Here is a 20307-nt window from a genome sequence, read left to right on the forward strand (position 1 = left end):
TAGGAGAACACTGGGGGTTATCCTCATGTTCACATCTCTTAATGTCTTGACCTTTCCTTCTCCTGTAGGAGAACACTGGGGTTATCCTCATGTTACCAACTCTTAATGTCCTGACCTTTCCTTCTCCTGTAGGAGAATACTGGGGTTATCCTCATGTTACCAACTATTAATGTCCTGACCTTTCCTTCTCCTGTAGGAGAACACTGGGGGTTATCCTCATGTTACCAACTCTTAATGTCCTGACCTTTCCTTCTCCTGTAGGAGAACACTGGGGGTTATCCTCATGTTACCATCTCTTAATGTCCTGACCTTTCCTTCTCCTGTAGGAGAACACTGGGGGTTATCCTCATGTTACCAACTCTTAATGTCCTGACCTTTCCTTCTCCTGTAGGAGAACACTGGGGGTTATCCTCATGTTACCAACTCTTAATGTCCTGACCTTTCCTTCTCCTGTAGGAGAACACTGGGGGTTATCCTCATGTTACCAACTCTTAATGTCCTGACCTTTCCTTCTCCTGTAGGAGAACACTGGGGGTTATCCTCATGTTACCAACTCTTAATGTCCTGACCTTTCCGTCCCCTGTAGGAGAACACTGGGGGTTATCCTCATGTTACCAACTCTTAATGTCCTGACCTTTCCTTCTCCTGTAGGAGAACACTGGGGGTTATCCTCATGTTACCAACTCTTAATGTCCTGACCTTTCCTTCTCCTGTAGGAGAACACTGGGGGTTATCCTCATGTTACCAACTCTTAATGTCCTGACCTTTCCTTCTCCTGTAGGAGAACACTGGGGGTTATCCTCATGTTACCAACTCTTAATGTCCTGACCTTTCCTTCTCCTGTAGGAGAACACTGGGGGTTATCCTCATGTTACCATCTCTTAATGTCCTGACCTTTCCTTCTCCTGTAGGAGAACACTGGGGGTTATCCTCATGTTACCAACTCTTAATGTCCTGACCTTTCCTTCTCCTGTAGGAGAACACTGGGGGTTATCCTCATGTTACCAACTCTTAATGCCCTGACCTTTCCTTCTCCTGTAGGAGAACACTGGGGGTTATCCTCATGTTACCAACTCTTAATGTCCTGACCTTTCCTTCTCCTGTAGGAGAACACTGGGGGTTATCCTCATGTTACCAACTATTAATGTCCTGACCTTTCCTTCTCCTGTAGGAGAACACTGGGGGTTATCCTCATGTTACCAACTCTTAATGTCCTGACCTTTCCTTCTCCTGTAGGAGAACACTGGGGGTTATCCTCATGTTACCAACTCTTAATGTCCTGACCTTTCCTTCTCCTGTAGGAGAACACTGGGGGTTATCCTCATGTTACCAACTCTTAATGTCCTGACCTTTCCTTCTCCTGTAGGAGAACACTGGGGGTTATCCTCATGTTACCAACTCTTAATGTCCTGACCTTTCCTTCTCCTGTAGGAGAACACTGGGGGTTATCCTCATGTTACCAACTCTTAATGTCCTGACCTTTCCTTCTCCTGTAGGAGAACACTGGGGGTTATCCTCATGTTACCATCTCTTAATGTCCTGACCTTTCCTTCTCCTGTAGGAGAACACTGGGGGTTATCCTCATGTTACCAACTCTTAATGTCCTGACCTTTCCTTCTCCTGTAGGAGAACACTGGGGGTTATCCTCATGTTACCAACTCTTAATGTCCTGACCTTTCCTTCTCCTGTAGGAGAACACTGGGGGTTATCCTCATGTTCACATCTCTTAATGTCCTGACCTTTCCTTCTCCTGTAGGAGAACACTGGGGGTTATCGTCATGTTCACAACTATTAATGTCCTGACCTTTCCTTCTCCTGTAGGAGAACACTGGGGGTTATCCTCATGTTACCAACTATTAATGTCCTGACCTTTCCTTCTCCTGTAGGAGAACACTGGGGTTATCCTCATGTTACCAACTCTTAATGTCCTGACCTTTCCTTCTCCTGAAGGAGAACACTGGGGGTTATCCTCATGTTACAGACTCTTAATGTCCTGACCTTTCCTTCTCCTGTAGGAGAACACTGGGGGTTATCCTCATGTTACCAACTCTTAATGTCCTGACCTTTCCTTCTCCTGTAGGAGAACACTGGGGGTTATCCTCATGTTACCAACTCTTAATGTCCTGACCTTTCCTTCTCCTGTAGGAGAACACTGGGGTTATCCTCATGTTACCAACTCTTAATGTCCTGACCTTTCCTTCTCCTGTAGGAGAACACTGGGGGTTATCCTCATGTTACCAACTCTTAATGTCCTGACCTTTCCTTCTCCTGTAGGAGAACACTGGGGGTTATCCTCATGTTACCAACTCTTAATGTCCTGACCTTTCCTTCTCCTGTAGGAGAACACTGGGGGTTATCCTCATGTTACCAACTCTTAATGTCCTGACCTTTCCTTCTCCTGTAGGAGAACAACTGGGGGTTATCCTCATGTTACCAACTCTTAATGTCCTGACCTTTCCTTCTCCTGTAGGAGAACACTGGGGGTTATCCTCATGTTCACATCTCTTAATGTCCTGACCTTTCCTTCTCCTGTAGGAGAACACTGGGGGTTATCGTCATGTTCACAACTATTAATGTCCTGACCTTTCCTTCTCCTGTAGGAGAACACTGGGGGTTATCCTCATGTTACCAACTATTAATGTCCTGACCTTTCCTTCTCCTGTAGGAGAACACTGGGGTTATCCTCATGTTACCAACTCTTAATGTCCTGACCTTTCCTTCTCCTGAAGGAGAACACTGGGGGTTATCCTCATGTTACCAACTCTTAATGTCCTGACCTTTCCTTCTCCTGTAGGAGAACACTGGGGGTTATCCTCATGTTACCAACTCTTAATGTCCTGACCTTTCCTTCTCCTGTAGGAGAACACTGGGGGTTATCCTCATGTTACCAACTCTTAATGTCCTGACCTTTCCTTCTCCTGTAGGAGAACACTGGGGTTATCCTCATGTTACCAACTCTTAATGTCCTGACCTTTCCTTCTCCTGTAGGAGAACACTGGGGGTTATCCTCATGTTACCAACTCTTAATGTCCTGACCTTTCCTTCTCCTGTAGGAGAACACTGGGGGTTATCCTCATGTTACCAACTCTTAATGTCCTGACCTTTCCTTCTCCTGTAGGAGAACACTGGGGGTTATCCTCATGTTACCAACTCTTAATGTCCTGACCTTTCCTTCTCCTGTAGGAGAATAACTGGGGTTATCCTCATGTTACCAACTCTTAATGTCCTGACCTTTCCTTCTCCTGTAGGAGAATAACTGGGGTTATCCTCATGTTCACATTTTCCTGCTTCCTTCTCCACCCCTCTAGCCTCGATACAGTATAGTGTGTGTGTGTGTGTGTGTGTGTGTGTGTGTGTGTGTGTGTGTGTGTGTGTGTGTGTGTGTGTGTGTGTGTGTGTGTGTGTGTGTGTGTGTGTGTGTGTGTGTGTGTGTGTGTGTGTGTGTGTGTTTCCCACTTTCAGTTTTTCAGTGGTGCTTTGCCATCTTTAAAATTTGTGTAGGTGAGTGGAGAGTTACAATATTTGGCAGTAAACAAGTGCTCATTATAAAGCATTAGACTGGTAGAGAACCAGACAAACAGATTAACTAAAGATGTGGAAACCAAAAACCACTGTCTCAAAAAAGATTTCTCTAAAGAATTTCTTAAGGAACCACTGGAGTTCCTCAAGGAACCATTGCTAGTCAACGGTTCATATTTGCACCTTCGGTTGGTTGAGCGGTTCTTGGAGGAACCTTTAATTATTCACTATAGCAACGGGTTCCTGGAAGAACCCTGGAGTGGAGGCGTGGCTGAGTAAGGGCTTTAAGATAGATAGTTATTTTTGGCCACCCATTAGAGTAAATGTCATTCCTGTTCACCTGTTCCGTTGTATTGTTGAACAATGATATTTTTGTGGCTTCAACGAGGCTAACAGAGGTGTATTAGTTCCTCAAGAGCCTGTGCTAATCCCAAAGTTGGAATAGTTACCACTTTATAACCATATATAATTAACAATGTTAATATTATTAATATTATATTTAAGAATATGTAATATGCATTAATATAAAAATATATATATATTTGCAGTCTACAATCTTAACACGATGAACGGGAATTACATTTACGCTAACGGGTGGCCAAAAATAACTATCTGAAAGCCACGCCTCGAATAAACTGTGCCTCCAATCTGATATATATCCAATCTACAATATATTATTAAAAAGGTTCACAATTGAACCCCTCTCATCACAAAAAGGTCCCGGTTTGAACCTTTTCAGAGGGGTTCCTCAAGGAACCTTTTCAGAGGGGTTCCTCAAGGAAACTTTTCAGATGGGTTCCTCAAGGAACCTTTTCAGAGGGATTCCTCAAGGAACCTTTTCAGAGGGGTTCCTCAAGGAACCTTTTCAGAGGGGTTCCTCAAGGAACCTTTTCAGAGGGATTCCTCAAGGAACCTATTCAGAGGGGTTCCTCAAGGAACCTTTTCAGAGGGATTCCTCAAGGAACCTTTTCAGAGGGGTTCCTCAAGGAACCTTTTCAGAGGGGTTCCTCAAGGAACCTTTTCAGAGGGATTCCTCAAGGAACCTTTTCAGAGGGGTTCCTCAAGGAACCTTTTCAGAGGGGTTCCTCAAGGAACCTTTTCAGAGGGATTCCTCAAGGAACCTTTTCAGAGGGATTCCTCAAGGAACCTTTTCAGAGGGATTCCTCAAGGAACCTTTTCAGAGGGATTCCTCAAGGAACCTATTCAGAGGGGTTCCTCAAGGAACCTTTTCAGAGGGGTTCCTCAAGGAACCTTTTCAGAGGGGTTCCTCAAGGAACCTTTTCAGAGGGATTTTGAACTGGAAAGGTTCAGCTGGCGTGGCAAGGCAAAAGGCCCCTTTACTTCTAAGAGTGCAGACCTAGGAGCATTGGATGGCCAAAGGTGTGGGCCGCCCTTCTATCTGTATCAAACAACTGTGATCAGTGGCATACCGCAGTTCCGCGAGCCCCCCCCCCCCCCCCCGCACAAGGTTTCGAACAAGGCTCCCTCCTAACTTCCTGCATTTCTACACATCAGTGAGTCAGAGAGGGGTAGAAAATGAATTCAGTTTACAGATGAATACTGATCTTCTTCTTCTCCTGTTTTTCAGGTGGTAGTGTTCCAGACCTGGACACTGCACGGGGCTCGGAGACAGAACCAGCGGAGATCGGCCTATCATGACAAACAACAACTTTACTCTACCCAGAATCCCACAGCACCATGTTTTACCATACACTCCTTCAATAGGGAGAGATAGAACACCCAGGCCAACAGCTGAAATATCACCCAGACTGGATAAACAACCTATTTCCCTTAACATAGACATTGTAATCTCCCCCCGAAACAACCTAAATAAACCAACTGAACTCTGCTGCCTGAGCCTCAGCTCTAATGGTAATGTATAGATATAATGGTAATGTATGGATATAATGGTAATATGTTGATATAATGGTAATGTATGGATATAATGGTAATGTATAGATATAATGGTAATGTATGGATATAATGGTAATATGTTGATATAATGGTAATGTATAGATATAATGGTAATGTATGGATATAATGGTAATATGTAGATATAATGGTAATGTATGGATATAATGGTAATATGTAGATATAATGGTAATATGTAGATATAATGGTAATATGTAGATATAATGGTAATGTGTGGATATAATGGTAATGTATGGATATAATGGTAATGTATGGATATAATGGTAATATGTAGATATAATGGTAATATGTAGATATAATGGTAATATGTAGATATAATGGTAATGTATGGATATAATGGTAATATGTAGATATAATGGTAATGTATGGATATAATGGTAATGTGTGTATATTAAGAGAACATACTGTAAATCTCTGCATCTAATCCAAACCAACATCCAACAGGACTAAAATGTGACTCCCTGCTCGACTCCTGAGTGATTAAAAGTCCAACTCCTTGGAAGATATCAATTCTTCTGTTTATAGAAGGTTTTCTGGGCTTAGTGAATATACTTTAATGTATGTGACTCTCACACAGGAAGCCATCTGGATGAGATATCGATTCTAAATACAGTTGAAATATCGGCCAGCGGAGCTCGGCGAATCCTGACTGCTCTTAGCAGAGACCTTTCTAGAGTGAAATGCTGTTTCTCACTTTGTCCGAACAAAACAGCAGGAAGCTCTGAAACCTGTCCACCCCCTGTCACCCCCTTCTCGGCGTTGTTGAGTAACGGTCTTCCAAGATAAAGAGCTGCTCGCTTTCTCAACAAGAAAAATGATCTGTCTAGTAGAGATTGCAATGCAGTCAACAGGCATGTTTTGGTGGCTGGACTAAGAAAGAAAAACAAAAGAAAGATTGAAAGAAAAAGGGGGAGGAAGAGAAAAGAGAAAGATTTAAGAGGGAGGGAAGACAGACAACAAACAGAAATAGAAAAGTTAGATGTTTTATCAGCCTTTCTTCTTCAGCTGGAGATTTGCAGTAGAGCACATCGTTATTGTGAAAAGCGTCTTGGCTGTGGTCCATGGGAACTGATCCAGCGTGCTCTGTGTCTGTGGAACTCCCAGCATGCTTTAGTCTCCCGGGAGGTCCCTGATACTGTTTCTGGTAAGTCCTGAGTAATACTGTGTAGTAACAGTGTGTCAGAACCAGAGGCACACTTCTCCCGTCCGTCAGCCTCCCTCCCTGCTAGCTACAAGACTAAAGGACTAAAGGAAACAGTAAGGAGGATTACTGCAGGAAGAGAAATGTCCAGCGGCAGGAGAAGCAATATGGACAGCTAAGATTCTCCTTATCCCCACTGGTGATTCTCTTTATTTCTCTCCAAACGCTCCCCAAAAACGGTGATCCTCAAACTGACATACAGACCAAGCCAGGGAGGGCTGCAGACAGTCTGGGTAGAAGAAGAGACAGAAACTGTGGAGCAAACCAGAGGAGAAGCAGAGGAGCTCCAGAACTCCCCAGCAGAGCAGCAAAGCTCCCCCAGATCGAGGCACCGTCCTGGGGGTAGAGATGGAGACGGAGAGGGGTCATATGTCTGTGAGGAGGGGGGTAAGCTGGAGCCCAGGTGGGGGGAGGAAGCCCCTTCAGGGAGGGAAGGTCAGGGATGTGGACACCGGCAACAGAGAGAGCAATGCATCTCGGGAGAGGCGGGACTACAGAGGGATCAAAGGACAGGTGACATCGACCTCCACCAATCAGCTGGCTCGGAAAACCAGTAAGTTGGATGTTTACTCTGTTTACATGGTCTTTTGGTTTCTAGTTAGTCTGTAGTTGGTCTGGCTCCTTTTTGGATTTCAGGAGCGAACGTAGAACATAATGGAACTACAGCGATGTGGATCTGAGATTCAGTAGTTGATATCAATGACAAAACAGTCCGTTTCAACAAACTGTTTTGAAGTGATGACAGAGACATATACAGAGGTAGAGGTATATACAGAGGTAGAGGTATATACAGAGGTATATACAGAGGTAGAGGTATATACAGAGGTAGAGGTATATACAGAGGTAGAGGTATATACAGAGGTAGAGGTATATACAGAGGTATATACAGAGGTAGAGGTATATACAGAGGTATATACAGAGGTAGAAGTATATACAGAGGCATATACAGAGCTATATACAGAGGTATTTACAGAGGTAGAAGTATATACAGAGGCATATACAGAGGTATATACAGAGGTATATACAGAGGTATATACAGAGGTATATACAGAGGTAGAGGTATATACAGAGGCATATACAGAGGTATATACAGAGGTAGAGGTATATACAGAGGTAGAGGCATATACAGAGGTATATATAGAGGTATATACAGAGGTATATACAGAGGTAGAGGTATATAAAGAGGTATATACAGAGGTATATACAGAGGTAGAGGTATATAAAGCGGTATATACAGAGGTAGAGGTATATACAGAGGTAGAGGTATATACAGAGGTATATACAGAGGTAGAGGTATATACAGAGGTATATACAGAGGTAGAAGTATATACAGAGGCATATACAGAGGTATATACAGAGGTATATACAGAGGTATATACAGAGGTAGAGGTATATAAAGAGGTATATACAGAGGTATATACAGAGGTAGAGGTATATAAAGAGGTTTATACAGAGGTAGAGGTATATACAGAGGTAGAGGTATATACAGAGGTAGAGGTATATAAAGAGGTATATACAGAGGTAGAGGTATATACAGAGGTAGAGGTATATACAGAGGTAGAGGTATATACAGAGGTATATACAGAGGTAGAGGTATATACAGAGGTATATACAGAGGTAGAGGCATATACAGAGGTAGAGGCATATACAGAGGTAGAGGCATATACAGAGGTAGAGGTATATACAGAGGTAGAGGTATATACAGAGGTAGAGGTATATACAGAGGTATATACAGAGGTAGAGGTATATACAGAGGTATATACAGAGGTATATACAGAGGTATATACAGAGGTAGAGGTATATACAGAGGTAGAGGCATATACAGAGGTAGAGGCATATACAGAGGTAGAGGTATATACAGAGGTAGAGGTATATACAGAGGTAGAGGTATATACAGAGATAGAGGTATATACAGAGGTAGAGGTATATACAGAGGTAGAGGTATATACAGAGGTAGAGGTATATACAGAGGTATATACAGAGGTAGAGGTATATACAGAGGTAGAGGTATATACAGAGGTAGAGGTATATACAGAGGTATATACAGAGGTAGAGGTATATACAGAGGTAGAGGTATATACAGAGGTAGAGGTATATACAGAGGTATATACAGAGGTAGAGGTATATACAGAGGTAGAGGCATATACAGAGGTAGAGGTATATACAGAGGTACGGGGTGGTTAGAGCGTTGGACTAGTAACCGAAAGGTTGCAAGATCGAATGACAAGGTAAAAATCTGTCTTTCTGCTCCTGAACAAGGCAGTTTACCCGCTGTTCCCCGGTAGGCCGTCATTGAAAATAAGAATTTGTTCTTAACTGACTTGCCGAGTTAAATAAAGGTTATATTAAAAAATCTATACAAATCTGTTCAAAAGTTTGGTGTCACTTAGACATTTCCTTGTTTTTGAAAGAAAAGCACATTTTTTTGTCTATTAAAATAACATCAAATTGATCATAAATACAGTGTAGACATTGTTAATGTTGTAAATTACTATTGTAGCTGGAAACGGCTGATTTTTTATGGAATATCTACATAGGCGTACAGAGGCCAATTATCAGCAACCATCACTCCTGTGTTCCAATGGCACGTTGTGTTAGCTAATCCAAGTTGATCATTTTAAAAGGCTAATTGATCATTAGAAAACCCTTTTGCAATTATGTTAGCACAGCTGAAAATTGTTTTTCTGATTAAAGAAGCAATAAAACTGGCCTTCTTTAGACTAGTTGAGTATCTGGAGCATCAGCATTTGTGGGTTCGGTTACAGGCTCAAAATGGCCAGTTTCTTCTGAAACTCATCAGTCTATTCTTGTTCTGAGAAATGAAGGCTATTCCATGCTAGAAATTGCCAAGAAACTGAAGATCTCGTACAACGCTGTGTACTACTCCCTTCACAGAACAGCACAAACTGGTCTAACCAGAATAGAAAGAGGAGTGGGAGGCCCCGGTGCACAACTGAGCCAGAGGACAAGTACATTAGAATGTCTAGTTTGAGAAACAGACTCCTCACAAGTTCTCAACTGGCAGCTTCATTAAATAGTACCCGCAAAACACCAGTCTCAACGTCAAAAGTGGAGAGGCGACTCCGGGATACTGTCCTTCTAGGCAGAGTTGCAAAGAAAAAGCCATATCTCAGACTGGCCAATAAAAATACAATATTAAGATGAACACAGTCACTGGACAGAGGAACTCTGCCTAGAAGGTCATCATCCCGGAGTCTTCAAATCATCTTCCTGTATTCCCTATTTAGAGATGAGTAAGTTTAGAGTTGAAAAGAAATGAGAACAGAAAGAGAGCAGCAGACAATATCTAACACTTAGCTGATCACTCCTGGGTTAGAGACAGTAAACTAATCACTTAGCTGATCACTCCTGGGTTAGAGACAGTAAACAAATCACTCAGCTGATCACTCCTGGGTTAGAGACAGTAAACTAATCACTCAGCTGATCACTCCTGGGTCAGAGACAGTAAACTAATCACTCAGCTGATCACTCCTGGGTCAGAGACAGTAAACTAATCACTCAGCTGATCACTCCTGGGTCAGAGACAGTAAACTAATCACTCAGCTGATTACTCCTGGGTCAGAGACAGTAAACTAATCACTCAGCTGATCACTCCTGGGTTAGAGACAGTAAACTAATCACTCAGCTGATCACTCCTGGGTTAGAGACAGTAAACTAATCACTCAGCTGATCACTCCTGGGTTAGAGACAGTAAACTAATCACTCAGCTGATCACTCCTGGGTTAGAGACAGTAAACTAATCAATTGGCTGATCACTCCTGGGTTAGAGACAGTAAACTAATCACTCAGATGATCACTCCTGGGTTAGAGACAGTAAACTAATCACTCAGCTGATCACTCCTGGGTTAGAGACAGTAAACTAATCACTTAGCTGATCACTCCTGGGTTAGAAACAGTAAACTAATCACTCAGCTGATCACTCCTGGGTTAGAGACAGTAAACTAATCACTTAGCTGATCCCTCCTGGGTTAGAGACAGTAAACTAATCACTCAGCTGATCACTACTGGGTTAGAGACAGTAAACTAATCACTCAGCTGATCACTCCTGTGTTAGAGACAGTAAACTAATCACTCAGCTGATCACTCCTGGGTTAGAGACAGTAAACTAATCACTCAGCTGATCACTCCTGGGTTAGAGACAGTAAACCAATCACTCAGCTGATCACTCCTGGGTTAGAGACAGTAAACTAATCACTCAGCTGATCACTCCTGGGTTAGAGACAGTAAACTAATCAATTAGCTGATCACTCCTGGGTTAGAGACAGTAAACTATTCACTCAGCTGATCACTCCTGGGTTAGAGACAGTAAACTAATCACTTAGCTGATCACTCCTGGGTTAGAGACAGTAAACTAATCACTTAGCTGATCACTCCTGGGTTAGAGACAGTAAACGAATCACTCAGCTGATCACTCCTGGGTTAGAGACAGTGAACTAATCACTTAGCTGATCACACCTGGGTTAGAGACAGTAAACTAATCACTTAGCTGATCACTCCTGGGTGAGAGACAGTAAACTATTCACTCAGCTGATCACTGCTGGGTCAGAGACAGTAAACTAATCACTCAGCTGATCACTCCTAGGTTAGAGACAGTAAACTAATCACTCAGCTGATTACTCCTGGGTCAGAGACAGTAAACGAATCACTCAGCTGATCACTCCTGGGTTAGAGACAGTAAACTAATCACTCAGCTGATCACTCCTGGGTTAGAGACAGTAAACTAATCACTCAGCTGATCACTCCTGGGTTAGAGACAGTAAACGAATCACTTAGCTGATCACTCCTGGGTTAGAGACAGTAAACTAATCACTCAGCTGATCACTTCTGGGTTAGAGACAGTAAACTAATCACTCAGCTGATCACTCCTGGGTAAGAGACAGTAAACTAATCACTCAGCTGATCACTCCTGGGTCAGAGACAGTAAACTAATCACTCAGCTGATCACTCCTGGGTTAGAGACAGTAAACTAATCACTCAGCTGATCACTCCTGGGTAAGAGACAGTAAACTATTCACTCAGCTGATCACTCCTGGGTCAGAGACAGTAAACTAATCACTCAGCTGATCACTCCTGGGTTAGAGACAGTAAACTAATCACTCAGCTGATCACTCCTGGGTTAGAGACAGTAAACTAATCACTCAGCTGATCACTCCTGGGTTAGAGACAGTAAACTAATCACTCAGCTGATCACTCCTGGGTTAGAGACAGTAAACTAATCACTCAGCTGATCACTCCTGGGTAAGAGACAGTAAACTATTCACTCAGCTGATCACTCCTGGGTCAGAGACAGTAAACTAATCACTCAGCTGATCACTCCTGGGTTAGAGACAGTAAACTAATCACTCAGCTGATCACTCCTGGGTTAGAGACAGTAAACTAATCACTCAGCTGATCACTCCTGGGTTAGAGACAGTAAACTAATCACTCAGCTGATCACTCCTGGGTTAGAGACAGTAAACTAATCACTCAGCTGATCACTCCTGGGTTAGAGACAGTAAACTAATCACTCAGCTGATCACTCCTGGGTTAGAGACAGTAAACTATTCACTCAGCTGATCACTCCTGGGTTAGAGACAGTAAACTATTCACTCAGCTGATCACTCCTGGGTTAGAGACAGTAAACTAATCACTTAGCTGATCACTCCTGGGTTAGAGACAGTAAACTAATCACTTAGCTGATCACTCCTGGGTTAGAGACAGTAAACTAATCACTCAGCTGATCACTCCTGGGTTAGAGACAGTAAACTAATCACTCAGCTGATCACTCCTGGGTTAGAGACAGTAAACTAATCACTCAGCTGATCACTCCTGGGTTAGAGACAGTAAACTAATCACTCAACTGATCACTCCTGGGTTAGAGACAGTAAACTAATCACTCAGCTGATCACTCCTGGGTTAGAGACAGTAAACTCCACGTTACATCAGAGATGGATAAACGCTCGATGAAACATCACACTCACTCACGCACACACACACACACACACACACACACACACACACACACACACACACACACACACACACACACACACACACACACACACACACACACACACACACACACACACACACACACACACACACACACACACACACACACACACACACACACACACACACACACACACAGAGAAAGGCAGTCCTGCACCCCAACCTAAAGGCCAATCTCAGAACGGCTCTCTACCCAGGACGGGTCCAGACCATAATGGACTGTGTTGAGGCATAGAACGGCTCTATACCCAGGACGGGTCCAGACCATAATGGACTGTGTTGAGGCATAGAACGGCTCTATACCCAGGACGGGTCCAGACCATAATGGACTGTGTTGAGGCATAGAACGGCTCTATACCCAGGACGGGTCCAGACCATAATGGACTGTGTTGAGACATAGAACGGCTCTATACCCAGGACGGGTCCAGACCATAATGGACTGTGTTGAGACATAGAACGGCTCTATACCCAGGACGGGTCCAGACAATAATGGACTTTGTTGAGACATAGAACGGCTCTATACCCAGGACGGGTCCAGACCATAATGGACTGTGTTGAGGCATAGAACGACTCTATACCCAGGACGGGTCCAGACCATAATGGACTGTGTTGAGGCATAGAACGGCTCTATACCCAGGACGGGTCCAGACCATAATGGACTGTGTTGAGGCATAGAACGGCTCTATACCCAGGACGGGTCCAGACCATAATGGACTGTGTTGAGACATAGAACGGCTCTATACCCAGGACGGGTCCAGACCATAATGGACTGTGTTGAGACATAGAACGGCTCTATACCCAGGATGGGTCCAGACAATAATGGACTTTGTTGAGACATAGAACGGCTCTATACCCAGGACGGGTCCAGACCATAATGGACTGTGTTGAGGCATAGAACGACTCTATACCCAGGACGGGTCCAGACCATAATGGACTGTGTTGAGGCATAGAACGGCTCTATACCCAGGACGGGTCCAGACCATAATGGACTGTGTTGAGACATAGAACGGCTCTATACCCAGGACGGGTCCAGACCATAATGGACTGAGGGAAACGTTGTTGGAAAGGACTTGATAATAAGTTCTGTCCAGATCATTATCATTATGCTGCTATAGCGACAGGAAAGCAGAGTTGGAGTCGGTACTTTAAAAACTGAATGAGAGATAAACACAGCAGTGATGAAGGAGAAACATTGTGATCTCGTTAAAGAGTAATGTGGAAAACCCCTCAGACAGCGTGTGTGTGCGTGTGTGTGTGTGTGTGTGTGTGTGTGTGTGTCTGTGTGTCTGTGTGTGTGTGTGTGTGTGTGTGTGTGTGTGTGTGTGTGTGTGTGTGTGTGTGTGTGTGTGTGTGTGTGTGTGTGTGTGTGTGTGTGTGTGTGTGTGTGTGTGTGTGTGTGTGTTCGTACAGAACTGGGATATAGATGAGCCTACTATACTGAGGTGAAGCAGTGAGCTTGATATCATTGTAATGGGGAACTAAGTACAGAGTTACAAGACATTGTAATGGGGAACTAACTACAGAGTTACAAGACATTGTAATGGGGAACTAACTACAGAGTTACAAGACATTGTAATGGGGAACTAACTACAGAGTTACAAGACATTGTAATGGGGAACTAACTACAGAGTTACAAGACATTGTAAAGGGGAACTAATTACAGAGTTACAAGACATTGTAATGGAGTACTAACTACAGAGTTACAAGACATTGTAATGGGGAACTAACTACAGAGTTACAAGACATTGTAATGGGGAACTAACTACAGAGTTACAAGACATTGTAATGGGGAACTAACTACAGAGTTACAAGACATTGTAAAGGGGAACTAATTACAGAGTTACAAGACATTGTAATGGAGTACTAACTACAGAGTTACAAGACATTGTAATGGGGAACTAACTACAGAGTTACAAGACATTGTAATGGGGAACTAACTACAGAGTTACAAGACATTGTAATGGGGAACTAACTACAGAGTTACAAGACATTGTAATGGGGAACTAACTACAGAGTTACAAGACATTGTAATGGGGAACTAAATACAGAGTTACAATACATTGTAATGGGGAACTAACTACAGAGTTACAAGACATTGTAATGGGGAACTAACTACAGAGTTACAAGACATTGTAATGGAGTACTAACTACAGAGTTACAAGACATTGTAATGGGGAACTAACTACAGAGTTACAAGACATTGTAATGGGGAACTAACTACAGAGTTACAAGACATTGTAATGGGGAACTAACTACAGAGTTACAAGACATTGTAATGGAGTACTAACTACAGAGTTACAAGACATTGTAATGGGGAACTAACTACAGAGTTACAAGACATTGTAATGGGGAACTAAATACAGAGTTACAAGACATTGTAATGGGGAACTAACTACAGAGTTACAAGACATTGTAATGGGGAACTAACTACAGAGTTACAAGACATTGTAATGGGGAACTAACTACAGAGTTACAAGACATTGTAATGGGGAACTAACTACAGAGTTACAAGACATTGTAATGGGGAACTAACTACAGAGTTACAAGACATTGTAATGGGGAACTAACTACAGAGTTACAAGACATTGTAATGGGGAACTAACTACAGAGTTACAAGACATTGTAATGGGGAACTAACTACAGAGTTACAAGACATTGTAATGGGGAACTAACTACAGAGTTACAAGACATTGTAATGGGGAACTAACTACAGAGTTACAAGACATTGTAATGGGGAACTAACTACAGAGTTACAAGACATTGTAATGGAGAAACATAACAGAAAACGTTGACGTAATGACTCTGTAACAAACTATAGTTAGTAGATGCAGTCAATTCAATTAAAGTCTATAGTTCACCTGATTGGAGAATAAACATAACGTATAAAGTACAGGCAAACAACATCCAGGTATCAGACAGTGTCTGAATGGAGTTTTAACCCTGTGTTTAGTAGTGTTTTCCAACATCCAGGTATCAGACAGTGTCTGGGCGGAGTTTTAACTCTGTGTTTAGTAGTGTTTTCCAACATCCAGGTATCAGACAGTGTCTGAATGGAGTTTTAACCCTGTGTTTAGTAGTGTTTTCCAACATCCAGGTATCAGACAGTGTCTGGGCGGAGTTTTAACTCTGTGTTTAGTAGTGTTTTCCAACATCCAGGTATCAGACAGTGTCTGAGCGGAGTTTTAACCCTGTGTTTAGTAGTGTTTTCCAACATCCAGGTATCAGACAGTGTCTGAGCGGAGTTTTAACTCTGTGTTTAGTAGTGTTTTCCAACATCCAGGTATCAGACAGTGTCTGGGCGGAGTTTTAACTCTGTGTTTAGTAGTGTTTTCCAACATCCAGGTATCAGACAGTGTCTGAACGGAGTTTTAACCCTGTGTTTAGTAGTGTTTTCCAACATCCAGGTATCAGACAGTGTCTGGGCGGAGTTTTAACTCTGTGTTTAGTAGTGTTTTCCAACATCCAGCTTTCTGACAGTGTCTGGGTGGAGTTTTAACCCTGTGTTTAGTAGTGTTTTCCAACATCCAGGTATCAGACAGTGTCTGAGCAGAGTTTTAACCCTGTGTTTAGTAGTGTTTTCCAACATCCAGGTATCAGACAGTGTCTGAGCGGAGTTTTAACTCTGTGTTTAGTAGTGTTTTCCAACATCCAGGTATCAGACAGTGTCTAAGCGGAGTTTTAACTCTGTGTTTAGTAGTGTTTTCCAACATCCAGGTATCAGACAGTGTCTAAGCGGAGTTTTAACTCTGTGTTTAGTAGTGTTTTCCAACATCCAGGTATCAGACAGTGTCTGAACGGAGTTTTAACCCTGTGTTTAGTAGTGTTTTCCAACATCCAGGTATCAGACAGTGTCTGGGCGGAGTTTTAACTCTGTGTTTAGTAGTGTTTTCCAACATCCAGGTATCAGACAGTGTCTGGGCGGAGTTTTATCCCTGTGTTTGGAGAGAGGTTAAGTCCTATTCATCTATGTTCAACCCTAGGGGCAGCATACTTCTATGGAAAATATTAATTGTTGTTCAATATTTTGTTCATCAATGATTGTGTTTCTATCTCTTGCCTTGGTATAGAGTCTGAGATTAAATAGACTATGATGTTGAGCTCCTATCACATGACGTTGAGATCCTATCACATGACGTTGAGATCCTATCACATGACGTTGAGATCCTATCACATGACGTTGAGATCCTATCACATGACGTTGAGATCCTATCACATGACGTTGAGCTCCCATCACATGACATTGAGCTCCTATCACATGACATTGAGATCCTATCACATGGCGTTGAGCTCCTATCACATGACGTTGAGCTCCTATCACATGACGTTGAGCTCCTATCACATGACATTGAGCTCCTATCACATGACATTGAGATCCTATCACATGGCGTTGAGATCCTATCACATGACGTTGAGCTCCTATCACATGACGTTGAGCTCCTATCACATGACATTGAGATCCTATCACATGACGTTGAGATCCTATCACATGACATTGAGCTCCTATCACATGACATTGAGCTCCTATCACATGACGTTGAGATCCTATCACATGACATTGAGCTCCTATCACATGACATTGAGCTCCTATCACATGACATTGAGCTCCTATCACATGACATTGAGCTCCTATCACATGACATTGAGCTCCTATCACATGACATTGAGCACCTATCACATGACATTGAGCTCCTATCACATGACATTGAGCTCCTATCACATGACATTGAGCTCCTATCACATGACATTGAGCTCCTATCACATGACATTGAGCACCTATCACATGACATTGAGCTCCTATCACATGACGTTGAGATCCTATCACACAGCAATACTGTACCTTAGACCCATACTTTCAAATATATTAAATAGGCTACAGGTTTATTTACTTTCAAGCATGTTTTGCTGTTAAACGAGCATAAAAATGTTTTGTAGCAGGAATAAACCAGACATGTCAGAAAAGAGACATGTCCTCCAATAGGATTATGATTTAGTCCTATATAATAATAGAGACATGTCCTCCAATAGGATTATGATTTAGTCCTATATAATAATAGACATGTCCTGTAATGTGATTATGATATAGTCCTATATAATAATAGAGACATGTCCTCCAATAGGATTATGATTTAGTCCTATATAATAATAGACATGTCCTCCAATATGATTATGATTTAGTCCTATATAATAATAGACATGTCCTGTAATGTGATTATGATTTAGTCCTATATAATAATAGACATGTCCTGTAATGTGATTATGATTTAGTCCTATATAATAATAAGACATGTCCTGTAATGTGATTATGATTTAGTCCTATATAATAATAGACATGTCCTGTAATGTGATTATGATTTAGTCCTATATAATAATAGAGACATGTCCTCCAATAGGATTATGATTTAGTCCTATATAATAATAGACATGTCCTGTAATGTGATTATGATTTAGTCCTATATAATAATAGACATGTCCTGTAATGTGATTATGATTTAGTCCTATATAATAATAGAGACATGTCCTGTAATGTGATTATGATTTAGTCCTATATAATAATAGACATGTCCTGTAATGTGATTATGATTTAGTCCTATATAATAATAGAGACATGTCCTGTAATGTGATTATGATTTAGTCCTATATAATAATAGACATGTCCTCCAATGTGATTATGATTTAGTCCTATATAATAATAGACATGTCCTGTAATGTGATTATGATTTAGTCCTATATAATAATAGACATGTCCTCCAATGTGATTATGATTTAGTCCTATATAATAATAGACATGTCCTGTAATGTGATTATGATTTAGTCCTATATAATAATAGACATGTCCTGTAATGTGATTATGATTTAGTCCTATATAATAATAGAGAATTGTCCTCCTAATGGTAGGCTATACCATTATTATTATTATTGTGAATCAAATACCTCCATTTCCCTCATAAGAACAGTAGTTGTTTATACTCATGGTCTGAGTTTTGCGTTTAGTTCAACACTGATGAATAACCTCTGGCTTTGGCAATGTAAACATATGTTTCCCAATTCCAAGGAAGTTCTTTTGAATTGAGAGAGTGAAAGACTCAGGTCAGACCAGAGTGAGAGTGAAGTTACGACAGTGGGAGGGAGCCTCATTGCCAAGGGCCAAGTTGTGTCTCTGCTGGAGGAAAGCAAAGGAAGTTCATGTCAATCCCCGCAGGTTGAAGCCCAGAGAGAAGGACTCTGGAGTTCAGAGAGGGACCACCTGGAGAGGACAGACAGAGAGGGAACGCCTGGAGAGTGCTGACAGAGAGGGAACGCCTGGAGAGGGCAGACAGAGAGGGAACGCCTGGAGAGTGCTGACAGAGAGGGAACGCCTGGAGAGGACAGACAGAGAGGGAACGCTTGGAGAGGGCAGACAGAGAGGGAACGCCTGGAGAGGGCAGACAGAGAGGGAACGCCTGGAGAGTGCTGACAGAGAGGGAACGCCTGAAGAGGGCTGACAGAGAGGGAACGCCTGGAGAGGGCTGACAGAGAGGGAACGCTTGGAGAGGGCAGACAGAGAGGGAACGCCTGAAGAGGGCTGACAGAGAGGGAACGCTTGGAGAGGGCTGACAGAGAGGGAACGCCTGGAGAGGGCTGACAGAGAGGGAACGCCTGGAGAGGGTTGACAGAGAGGGAACGCCTGGAGAGGGCTGACAGAGAGGGAACGCCTGGAGAGGGCTGACAGAGAGGGAACGCTTGGAGAGGGCTGACAGAGAGGGAACGCCTGGAGAGGACAGACAGAGAGGGAACGCTTGGAGAGGGCTGACAGAGAGGGAACGCCTGGAGAGTGCTGACAGAGAGGGAACGCTTGGAGAGGGCTGACAGAGAGGGAACGCCTGGAGAGGACAGACAGAGAGGGAACGCTTGGAGAGGGCTGACAGAGAGGGAACGCCTGGAGAGGGCAGACAGAGAGGGAACGCCTGGAGAGGGCAGACAGAGGGGAAACGCCTGAAGAGGGCTGACAGAGAGGGAACGCCTGAAGAGGGCTGACAGAAAGGGAACGCCTGAAGAGGGCTGACAGAGAGGGAACGCCTGAAGAGGGCAGACAGAGAGGGAACGCCTGGAGAGGGCAGACAGAGAGGGAACGCCTGGAGAGGGCAGACAGAGAGGGAACGCCTGAAGAGGGCTGACAGAGAGGGAACGCCTGAAGAAGGCTGACAGAGAGGGAACGCCTGGAGAGTGCTGACAGACAGACAGGGAGGTAGGCAGGAAGAGGTCTGAGTCACCTAGCCCCGACGAGAGAGAGAACGAGAGAGAGAGAGAGAGAGAGAGAGAGAGCGCAGGCATGTGGACAGGAAGGCACTCCCCTCTCTCTCTCTCTCCCTTCCTCCCTCCACACATAGAGAAAAGAAGGCCAGGTGCCTAACCTAACTTTCTTAAAGGGCCTAGATGATCTCCCTCTGGTCTAACCCACCAGCTGGACACACGGTCTTTACCCTCTGGTACCTGGTCTAACTCAACATGGTCTCTACCCTCCTCTGGTACCTGGTCTAACTCAACATGGTCTCTACCCTCTGGTACCTGGTCTAACTCAACACGGTCTCTACCCTCTGGTACCTGGTCTAACTCAACATGGTCTCTACCCTCCTCTGGTACCTGGTCTAACTCAACATGGTCTC

General features: G+C 43.2%; 1 protein-coding gene across 3 annotated transcripts in view; it reads left to right on the top strand.

The window, feature by feature from the left end:
• LOC139574657 (synaptopodin-like) overlaps positions 1 to 20307 on the top strand; it is a 63765-nt gene that overhangs the window by 17084 nt on the left and 26374 nt on the right. Inside the window, exons 1-2 of one of the 3 annotated variants that reach the window (XM_071399421.1) lie at positions 5256 to 5391; positions 5896 to 7205. In XM_071399421.1, coding sequence (XP_071255522.1) covers positions 7001 to 7205 — 205 coding nt within the window. In that variant the 5' untranslated portion in view covers positions 5256 to 5391; positions 5896 to 7000. Of the gene's footprint in view, positions 1 to 5107; positions 5392 to 5895; positions 7206 to 20307 lie in introns of those variants that run through there. The other 2 variants (XM_071399422.1, XM_071399420.1) reach the window with 2 other exon arrangements.

This window comes from Salvelinus alpinus, chromosome 4 (assembly GCF_045679555.1).
Source record: "Salvelinus alpinus chromosome 4, SLU_Salpinus.1, whole genome shotgun sequence".
In the NCBI taxonomy this organism is placed as follows: domain Eukaryota; kingdom Metazoa; phylum Chordata; class Actinopteri; order Salmoniformes; family Salmonidae; genus Salvelinus; species Salvelinus alpinus.